This window comes from Hippocampus guttulatus, chromosome 9 (assembly GCF_054856545.1).
Source record: "Hippocampus guttulatus isolate MCC_2025c chromosome 9, RoL_Hgut_1.0, whole genome shotgun sequence".
NCBI lineage: Eukaryota > Metazoa > Chordata > Actinopteri > Syngnathiformes > Syngnathidae > Hippocampus > Hippocampus guttulatus.
Window position 1 is genome coordinate 21,617,625 of NC_141269.1, and position 11,529 is coordinate 21,629,153.

The 11,529-nt window shown below is 43.3% G+C and overlaps 1 protein-coding gene across 6 annotated transcripts in view; it reads left to right on the forward strand.

Annotated features, from left to right (window-relative positions):
- The window catches only part of sorcs1 (sortilin-related VPS10 domain containing receptor 1), a 190,538-nt gene extending 182,067 nt beyond the window's left edge, over positions 1-8,471 (forward strand). For 4 of the 6 annotated variants that reach the window (XR_015101929.1, XM_086121207.1, XM_086121206.1 and 1 more), the window contains one exon: positions 7,476-8,471. Coding sequence is in view for 3 of the 6 variants with exons in the window: in XM_086121206.1 (XP_085977332.1) it covers positions 7,476-7,537 (62 nt within the window). In the remaining 3 variants the exon portion in view is untranslated. The remainder of the gene's footprint in view (positions 1-7,475) is intronic. The other 2 variants (XR_015101930.1, XM_086121210.1) reach the window with 1 other exon arrangement.
- The last annotated feature ends 3,058 nt before the right edge of the window (positions 8,472-11,529 follow it).

An 11,529-nucleotide genomic window follows, 5' to 3' on the forward strand; every position in this document is an offset into this window, starting at 1 on the left:
ATTTAAAAAAAACTGTGAACATCAGAGTTTGGCAAAACAGTTGTCAGGAAACCATCTGTCAAATCTAAGGAATTCTACCATCATGCATTATTTCCTTCGATAAAATGGTGTCAGATGAAATTTTAAATGAACAGCTTCGAACAAAAGGGCCTGGGACAAAACTGATTGATGCAGATTAGCTGTTTAGCTTCTCAGTGTTGGGATGGAATTTTTCTCTTGGAGGGGAAACGACGGTCAGTGATGTTCAGTCATCTCTCTATGCTGTCCCCTTACAAGAACACTAAAATCTACCTACAAGCTGTTTTCAATTTATTGTCATATATTTTCACGCACATACACAAATGGTTTTGTCTTGATTCAAGTTCTGTTTTAACCCTTTCATACACCAATAATGAGAACTTGTAACCTGATAACATGATAAGCTGTCCACTGTAGTAATCACTGTCCCTAAAAGGGTTAATGATGAGCATCGGCGGTTTTACAGGGTGGCGAGCGCTGCCACCTTTACCAAACGCAAATACATATGCAGCATCCCAGTCATCAAGCTTGACCACCACCACCACTCTAACCGGCAGCCGCTTATTGGAGGGCCCCTGAACTCACGTCGTGTTCGGGTGGACAGCTCCTCCGTCCTGCGGGTCATTCTCCAGCACTGGGGAAACCACAGGTGTGCTCTAGCGCAACGCCTTTTTCCCTCTCGAAAATGATGTTTGTTATAACCCCATCCACCCCACGGTAACGGATAATAAAACATACATAACCCAGTATTAGGATTTACTGCTAATAAAAAATTAAAAAAAAGTTCCTTCTCACCATTGAGAAATTGTTTTTCAGTTTTAGTTTAGTTTTTTTTTGTTATCAATTTAATGTTTTTATTTGTACATACTCATAAAACGAAACAAAGTATTTTGGATAAATAAAGGTTACATTAAAAAAAAATCCTTGTAGTTTTCTTGAGCAAGGTACCTTATCCCAATTTTACTCTCCTGCAATAAAAAATAATGCTTGACACCTGTGAAGAGTGAAATATATTTAAAATGTTTTCTATTTGTATTCATTGTCATAGTGCAAGTGTGCCTAATGTACACAGTAGTTGTTGGTTCCATTTTAAATTGCACTAAACATTCACGGCTTAAAATGTGAAGGCCACAATGTCGTCTTCAATTGAAGTTGCACCAAAACCTATCAACATGTCACATGTGCTGGTACAAGACCTACAAAGTTCGATCAAAGTTGAATGTATAATAATTTTAATTCTTTTTACGATTAATTACAATAAATTGAACATACCTTAAGGAATTCAGGCTGTAAGATTATGATAGTTATGTAAGAGGAACTGCTTATGATATGCTGAGATTTACACATGATCCGATTTGCTGACTAATTGCAAACACTATCGGTGACAAGTCAGCTAGCAAAATAATCATTTGTGGCAACCCTAGTTGAACATTTTTATTGAATAGCCAACACAGACTGGATAAGTGCTCAACGTTATTCGCGTGACTCGCATAAGACCGGGTAATGCAGAAAATAACCCTTAAATGAAAAACGTGTGGTGCGCATGTGTGTGTGTGTGTGTGTATGTTCACTTGTGTGAGGGGGTTTATCACCTCCGCCCTCTCAACTGAACCTCCTACCATTTTTTTTTACTTGTCACAAGCTGTTTTCTTGACACAAAATAATTACGAACATGTTCAAACATGTTTAGTGCGATACCAGCTTAAGAAGCTGCACATTTTCTTATAAGATAATGCTTTCCCCAGCGCTGGCATTACAACTGTTTGTATCTATGCCTGTTTGTATTAAATTGTAAACTGTCCTTGAGACTCTTGGAATCATTTCACAATTGTTGGAATAAAAGAACATGCAAGCTGTTCTATTGTCAGCATAAGAAAGATGCATTTTTCTTTGAGTGACAGTTGACAATTGAGTGTGGTTTCGGCACATTGTGTTCTAGGGAAGGGAATTGTTAAGAATTTAGTGATTCCGATTTAATCCTACTTAGCGATCTGATTCCTTATTGTTTCTCATTGCTCGTGAATGAAATACAAGTGATAGACTGAACGGTGGCAGGAGGGAGGAGCAGGGTGGACTTAACAAAATATATGAACAAAAAAAAAAACTTGCAGGAGTACACTGGAAAAACTAACTGAAGTATACAAACAAAGTCCTGAAATCCACAGGAAAACAAAGTAGCAAAAAAAAAAAAACTGACAGAAACAAAACATGACAGGCACACACAGAATCACAATGATCCAACAAAGACTGACAGAATCCAGCGAACGAAATACATGCAAAGTGGCGAGACAACGAGAAACACCGAGACAAGACGCAAAGGGTTGAGGTAGCTGATTGGTTCAAGACGAGAACAGGTGAAGACAAAAGGGGCACGAGGCAACAAAACCAAATCTAAACTGAACAAAAACATAACTTTTTTTTCAATTATTCAAATATAAATGTATATATTTTTTAAAAAAAATCCTCGTCTCACCCCTCGGGTGGTGTCCGTCCCTCATTCAGCTCGGGTCCTCTACCAGAGGCCAGGAAGCTTGAGGGTTCTGCGCAGTATCCTTGCTGTTCCCAGCACTGCACATTTCTGGACTGAGATGTCTCATGTTGTTCCCGGGATCTGTTGCAACCACTCATCTAGTTTGGGGGTCACTGCCCCGAGTGCTCCGACCACCACAGGCACGACTGTCACCTTTACCTTCCAGGCTCTCTCCAGCTCCTCTCTGAGCCCTTGGTATTTCTCCAGTTTCTCGTGTTCCTTCTTTCTGATGTTTCCATCACTTGGGACCGCTACATCCACTACAACAGCTTTCCTCTGCCCTTTATCTATGATCATGATATCTGGTTGGTTCGCCATTACCATCTTGTCAGTCTGGATGTGGAAGTCCCACAGGATCTTTGCTCTGTCATTCTCCACCACCTTCTGAGGTGTTTCCCATTTTGACCTTGGGGTTTCCAGTCCATGCTCCGCACAGATGTTACACCCTGCAGTTATGTGTTGGATCGTTTCAGGTGCCTCTTTGCACAACCTACACCTTGGGTCTTGTCTGGTGTGGTATACCTGGGCCTCAATGACTCTGGTGCTCAGGGCCTGCTCCTGAGCAGCCAGGATGAGTGCCTCTGTGCTGTCCTTCAGGCCAGCCCTCTCTAGCCACTGATAGGACTTCTTGAGATCAGCCACTTCAGTTATGGTCGGGTGATACATCCCGTGTAGGGGCTTGTCCTCCCATGATGGTCCCTCTTCCAGCTCCTCATCCTCTGTTCCCCATTGTCTGAGACATTCTCTGAGTGCGTCATCCGTTGGAGCCTTCTCCTTGATGTATTCGTGGAGCTTGGATGTTTCATCCTGGACAGTGGCTCTCCCACTCACTAGTCTCCGGCCTCCTTCCTTTCGGCTTGCGTACAGTCTCAGGGTGCTGGATTTGGGATGGAACCCTCCATGCATGGTTAGGAGCTTTCGGGTCTTAACGTCCGCGGTCTGAATCTCTTCCTTTGGCCACCTTATTATTCCTGCACGGTATCTGATCACTGGCAGGGCATAGCTGTTTATTGCCCAGGTCTTATTCTTGCCATTGAGCTGGCTTCTTAGGACTTGCCTCACTCGCTGGAGGTATTTGGCCGTAGCTGCTTTCCTTGTTGCCAGTTCGAGGTTGCCATTGGCTTGTGGTATACCGAGGTACTTGTAGCTGTCCTCAATATCTGCTATTGTTCCTTCAGGGAGTGAGACCCCTTCAGTGCAGACTACCTTGCCTCTCTTAGTCACCATCCGACTACATTTCTCAAGCCCGAATGACATCCCGATGTCGCTGCTGTAGATCCTGGTTGTGTGGATCAGGGAGTCTATGTCCCTTTCGCTCTTAGCATACAGCTTTATGTCATCCATGTAGAGGAGGTGACTGATCGTAGCTCCATTTCTGAGGCGGTATCCATGGCCTGTCTTGGTGATTACTTGGCTTAGGGGGTTCAGTCCTATGCAGAACAGCAGTGGGGAGAGTGCATCACCTTGGTATGTGCCACATTTGATGGACACTTGGGTAAGTGGCTTGCCATTGGCTTCAAGTGTGGTTTTCCACATCCTCATCGAGTTCGCAACGAAGGCTCTTAGGGTCCTGTTCACCTTATACAACTCCAAGCATTCAGTGATCCATGTATGTGGCATCGAGTCATAGGCTTTCTTGTAATCAATCCAGGCTGTGCACAGGTTGGTATGTCGGGACCTGCAGTCTTGTGCGACTGTTCTGTCAACCAGGAGCTGATGTTTGGCTCCTCTGGTATCTCTACCAATGCCCTTCTGTGCTTCGCTCATGTATTGATCCATGTGTCCACTTATCTTAGCCGCAATGATGCCTGACATGAGCTTCCATGTTGTGGAGAGACAGGTTATTGGCCGATAGTTGGATGGGACTGCACCCTTTGAGGGATCCTTCATGATCAGGATCGTTCGCCCTTCGGTTAGCCATCCTGGGTGAGTCCCATCCCTCAGCAGCTGGTTCATTTGTGCTGCTAGGCGCTCATGGAGTGCTGTGAGTTTCTTTAGCCAGTAGGTGTGGACCATGTCCGGGCCTGGTGCTGTCCAGTTCTTCATATCTGAGACTCTTTCCTGCATGTCTGCCACTGTTATGGTAGCTGGGTTCTGTTCAGGGAGGTTGCTGTTCTCCTCTCTCAGGGTCACCAGCCATTGTGCACTGCTGTTATGTGCAACCTCCTTCTCCCATATGCCTTTCCAGTACCTTTCAGTTTCCAGTCTTGGTGGGTCAGCTCTGTTGTTAGGACCCTGCCACTGAGCGCACACTTTCGCAGGTTGTGTTGCGAACAGCCTGTTTATTCGTCTGGCCTCATTCTCTTTCGTGTACCGCTTTAGGCGGCTGGACGGCTTGGAGCCTTTGTTTGGCAGTTTCGAGTGCTTGAGGTATGATACCTCTCGGGTATCGGCCTTTTCATCACACCTCTCTGGGCCTCCGTCAATTGACTCACATCTTTCCGAGCCGCCTTGATCTTAGCCTCCAGCCGTCTTCTCCATGGTGGGTAACGTATCTCATGGCTTCCATGCTTGGCTTCTTATAGCCAAGCATCTCGAGGATCACTGATGCTGAAGCGTGTATCAGCTCATTGGTTTCTGTGATCGTTACAGTAGGGATCGCCCTCAGTGCCACATTCACACTTTCCATGAGACTTTCAGGTGGTACTTCACATAGCCGTTGTAATCGGTTTCTAGGTTGCCCAGCTTTCATTCTCGCCATGATCTTAGCTTTCAGGTCAGTTGCTGCCTCGCTCAGCATTTCATTCATTGGGGCTGGCCTTACAATCTCATCATCTGCATTCATTGGGGCTTGCCTCCCGATCTCTGGTATGACCTCCTCCTCTGATCTGGCAGCCTGGGGCACTTTACCATGGAACCTGCTGTACCTCATCAATCTCAAGTTGTGACAGCAGTTGCCGTTTGTGGATGTTGGAACACTGAGCTACTAGTTGTTTCGTGGTCAACCGTGACTGTGGGTTTCGAAGTAAGTAAGTTTAGCCCACATTCTCTGCATGTAACCCTTCTGACTAGGGTTGCTTGAGTAGTAGCATTCCAACAGAGCCATGTTGTCGCATCTCGCCCATCTCCGCTTTGTTCCAGTAGCCCATTTTTCATCAAGGTTCCGCAGCACCTGACGCAGACCTTGTTTGGCCGGGCGACGTCTGAGATGTCATTCGTTTTATTGTCTCTCATCATTTTATGATGGTAGGCATGAGCGTGAAGGATCTTGCCCAAGGACCCACACTGGATGGTGTTATGTGCTCATTTTTTTTGCCCCAAGCGGGATTCGAACCACCGTCTCCCATACGCCAAACCGATGCCTTACCAACTGAGCTATCCAGCCGTTCAGGAATTTTCCGCTATTCGTGGGCCAGCCCGGTCCCTATCCTCCATGGCTAGCGGGATCCACTATACTGCATATTAAATCATGGATGCCATTATAATATACAGTATAATATATAATTCTTTGTCATGCGATGATGTTTTTGCATATTGTAAGTGTTCCGCAGTGTGACAAAACTAAAGTAATCCCACTCTCTTCGCACGTAGTATAGCTCAATGAAATGAGAAAGAGAGAGAGCGGGAGAGAGACTTTAAATATATCCACACTTTGCTCTTTTGAGCTGGCGCAAACTGCACAGTGTCAGTGAAGGAACACACAGGTTGCTACAGAAAGAGTACGTGGGCCACAATAAAGGCAACAATGGGCATATATTGATTGACGCGGGTCAGTGTCATTCACGGGAATCCACAGGTATACATATGAAATTGTAAATGTAGCCGGGTCTCTGGAAAGACTGGACTGAACACAAAATAATTTTTATGTGGGCTTTATTCCCGACTGAACAATAAAAAATTGTACAGCATTAAGAGGAAAGACTGAGATGCAAATTGAATTTTGAAAGAGTTTGAAAAAGGATCTAAGAGATCAAAGAAAATTATCTAACAGATTAAAGACAATCATACCATAATAAACAACAGCAGTGGTGTGCTTGATAAGGAAAGAAAAATAAAAATACATTATTTCCAAGCCACAACAATCCATGAAATTTAAAAGTGCAAGCCGACTAATCATTACAATCCAATGTGATGAGAGGACACACTTACTCGACACTTTCCGGCATGTTGGGTGCATACAAAACACGTGGAAAAACACAAATAATCTCCCCTCTAAAGAACAGATACACAGTTCATATAATTTCACAGTCCAAATATATACTTACATCTTGTAACATTGCGAACACTTACGCTATACAGCTGTTCACACGACTCACTAGCGGCAGATTTCAAACTCCAAACCACGATATTTTGCTCTGAATATCGCCAGGGTTACGACGATCATGGGTGTATCAAGTGGGGACGAGCAGCATACACAGTTCAGTGACAATCTTCCTTCACATGACTGTCATCCTCCCCTCACTTCCTGGTCTAATTCTCGCTCGCGCTATATGTTCCCGCGTGTTTTTATCAAGCGTGCTCTTAAAGTGACAGTCCTTCATTTGTTTAAAAAAAAAAATGACAGCCTTCACGACAAAAGTCTGTGGTTCACCTGGTTAAATAGATATGGTGAAGTATCGTTAGAAAACACAATTCATACCAGGGGGGGGGGGGGGGGGGACTGACTGTAAATCTGATGTTGGCCTTTCTTAGTCCAATCATTGTACAATGTTTCCATTGTTCAATTAATCTTTAATTTTTGTAGATCATGTTAAACATTTTAAACTAGAAGATCTGGTGTTAATGTGAAAGAATCTACTTTTTATTAACGTGCTATGTTTTCAGTTCTCTTTTGTCATTGCTGTTACTGCTGCCAAGACATTAAAATTATTGTGCGCTAACTCTCACCTGATCCCAATATCCATTGAAGTGACAATACAGTACCACCAAATCATCATGTTTGAATTTTCATGAAAAATTCACATTATTTCTGCTTTGTTTCCTCTAGGATGTAATAAGCCTCATGTTCATGTACAATTCTCCACAGAACTCCCCACGTACGTCGTCTAAACTGTGGAATGGAACACCACTACTACTGCATCATATATTTGCTTTCAGCAATTTCGTACTCTGTTTTTCAGCTTTACACCTGTGCATGTTGGACCTTTCTGACACATAGTGTGTTTCGTTTTCTTTTAACATATATTCAATAAATTCTATTTTTATTACATCGTGGTTTATACAAGCCATCCCAGCAATTCAATGACAGCATGACCAAGAAGGGTGACAAATGTCACAAGAGGCAATGTTTTGGTTTTGCCTACCTGAGAACACTGTTTATATGCTATGCGAAACAAAGAGCGGCAGTGAATTATTTATTCATAGGAATATACATTTGTTCTTGAAGTGGATTTAAACTGATTTGTAAATCATGGATGTCAATCTTTGTTAATAATGTACAGTATGTATTTGAATAACATGTGTTACATCAAACACAATTTTTGTTTTACATTTGAATAGGCTACAGCAAGGGTGTCAAACTCATTTCACATTGTGGGCCGCATACGGCCTTGGTAGATGTCAAGTGGGCCGGACCATTAAAATTCTACCATACTCTGCTGTAAATAACCAAAATAATATGTCTTTCCTTTGTTTTGGTCGAAACAAGCACAAGAACATTCGGAAAATGTTGAAATTTAATGAACATCTCTTTTACAAAACATTTCATGAAGCACCTTAGATTTCCTTAGACAAATGTGAAATTTACTTTGATCATTCACAAATATGCATTGCAACTGATCCCACTGATTGTACAAAGACACAAAACTTTAACAAGTAATTGGTATTGAAAACTATAGTAATGCACTTTAAGATTAAACGAGATTTATAAATAGAGACATTTTAAAATAATTTACACATGTGCATATAAAATCTAAATTGAATCCCTGCCTACAAACTAAGGAGAGTGCTATTAAATGTGTAAAGAATAAAGTATTCACAAGTCCTTGACAGCGTCTGCTGTGTCGGGTCTGTCTCAGTGACATTCTGAAACTGTGGTTGTTTTCTTCTCTGATCAAAACAATGTTGGCTTCAACTCTGATCAAAATAGTGTGTCCCCTAGCGGATACTCAATTCAATTCAATTCAATTCAATTCAATTGTATTTATAGAGCACTTTCGAACAGCCATCGCTGCATACAAAGTGCTGTACATGGAGCAATTTAACATATACAATAAACAGTAAAACAAATCAGTAACAAAGACGGTAGAAAGCACCGAACAGTAAAACCAAGAACAAATCTAAGTCATGCTGAGTCGAATGCCAAAGAATACAAGTGAGGAGGGATTTGAAGATGGGCAGCGAGGAGGCTTGCCGAATGTTCAGTGGGATGTCATTCCAGAGAGAGGGACCAGCAACAGAAAAGGCGCGATCCCCTCTGAGCCTCAGTTTAGTTCTTGATACTTCTAATAATGTCTGGTCCACAGACTTGAGGCGCCGAGCAGGTGTGTAGGGGCGGATGAGCTCAGTGAGGTAAGGTGGTGTGAGGTAATTTAGAGATTTGAAAACAAATAAGAGGATCTTGAAAATAACTCTAAAATGTATGGGGAGCCAGTGAAGGGATGCCAGAGTAGGAGTTATGTGCTCTCTCTTACGAGTACCAGTCAAGAGGCGAGTAGCGGCATTCTGGACCAGCTGAAGGCGCTTAATGGAGGACTGGCTGACTCCAAAGTAAATGGAATTGCAGTAAAAGCAATTGCAGTAATCGAGCCAGGATGTGACAAAGGCATGAATTGCTTTCTCAAAGTGTTCATGAGAGAGGAGAGGTTTTACTTTGGCCAGCTTTCTGAGGTGAAAGAAGCTGGATTTAACAACGGCACCAATTTGCCGATTAAGTTTGAAATCACTGTCCAGTTTAAGGCCCAAGTTTGAGACTGTTGACTTAAGATAAGGAGACAGGGGGCCCAAGTCTACAGGATGGGATGTACAAGGGCCACTGGGACCAAACAGTATCACCTCTGTCTTCTTTTCATTGAATTTCAAGAAATTTTGTACCATCCAGGTTTTGATTTCTTCCAGGCAGGACAGAAGTGGCCTTAACGAGAAGGCGTCTTTTTTGCTTAGTGGGACATAGATCTGGCAGTCATCTGCAAGGGAATACCATGTTTCCTTAAGATGGAACCCAGTGGGAGCAGATACAGTGAGAACAGCAGGGGCCCCAGAATTGAGCCCTGTGCAACACCACATGACAGGGGAGCAGTGCGTGACTCAGAGCAGCCAAGGCTGACACAAAAGGTTCTGTCAGCCAAATAGGACCTAAACCACTCAAGAGCACTACCGCTAATGCCCACCAAGTGCTGCAAACGAGTCAGCAGAATACTGTGATCCACTGTATCAAATGCTGCAGTTAAGTCCAATAAAACTAGACACACATGGACTCCAGTGTCATTTGCCAGGAGGATGTCATTAGAAACACATAACAGGGCTGACTCCGTGCTATGCATCGTCTTGAAACCTGACTGGAAGACCTCCAAGATGTTATGTTCATCCAAGAAAAGTTTCAACTGCATGTGCACCACTTTTTCCAGAATTTTTTAAATGAAAGGCAGTTTGGAAATGGGCCTGAAACTTGACAGCACATCTGGATCAAGACCTGGTTTCTTGATCAAGGGTTGGACCACGGCATGTTTAAACTGTTGGGGAACTATACCAGAAGAGAGGCTGCTGTTGATGATGTCCAAGACCGATGCACCAACACTCCGGAGAACCTCCTGAAGGAAATGCGGGGGAAGGGACTCGTAGGGGGAGGCAGATGGCTTCGTCTGGCGAACTACATCCTCCAAAAGCGTCAAGGACACAGTCTCAAAAGAATTTAGCACAGAGGGGTCGGGTGCGGTATTTGAGACCGGAGTCCTAGCTGTAGAGACCTTATCAATGAAGAACCCAAGAAATCTGTTGCACATCTCGGGTGAAGAATCCGAGCAAGTAGGCAGAGGGGGTTTGAGTACAGAATCTATCGTTTTAAATAGTGCGCGTGGGTTGTGACGGTTAGCTTGAATAAGGTCCGACAGATATTCTCTTTTGGCCTCTTTTACTGTGAGCTGGTAGTTACGCCAGCGGGCTTTCCAAATTTGATAAGAGACATGCAATTTGTCTTTTTTCCACTTGCGTTCGGCTTTGCAACACCCCTGCCTAGCTGCGCGAGTTTTGTCGTTAAACCAAGGCTCGGGTTTAGGTTTTGGATCACAGTTTTTGAAGGAGCCACCAAATCCAGGATGGCACGGCATGATGAATTGAACCAAGAGGTGAGTTCCTCTGTGTTAGACGAGGGTACGCAAAGGTTATTGAAGGCATCAGAGAACCGACTAGAAGTGCGAGGGTTAAAAATTTGGCGTTTGCAACTAGGAGCGGCTGATTTTACAGCAGCATGCGAGAAGACTACGTTAAATAAAACTGCCATGTGATCAGAAATCCCATTTTCAAGGACTTCCAGATTTGACACCGGTAGACCATAAGCAAGGACAAGGTCTAAAATATGTCCTTGTTCATGTGTTTGTTCGGGCTGGTCACATATTGCATGAAATTAAAATAGTCGATAAGTCTTAAGAACTCCATGACTTGCACCTTATTAAAACTTTATTCTGTGTCTTTTATGCATTTTTTCACTTTTAAATGATCCTGCGGGCCTGATTGAAACTCCTGGGGGGCCAGTTCCGGCCCGCGGGCCATATGTTTGACACCCCTGGGCTACAGTATGACCACTGCTGCATTGTTTACAAAAAATCATATGACACATCACATAAGTTCTATTTGTAACTTTTTTATTTATGATCAATAGATCAGGGTGTGATTTTCTTCATGAAGAATAAGAAAAATGACTTCTTGCATACTTCAGGCTAATGTTCTGACCTGCTGTGGTTCATTTTTGCTAAATAAATGTATATTGCTCTGCAGGCGCTCAGGCTGAATAGAGCACTACTCTAGCAAGCTACACGAATGAACATCTTCCAGTCTGACAGACATAAAAGCCTAATTGATGCTATTCCACTTGTAAAAATGTACAG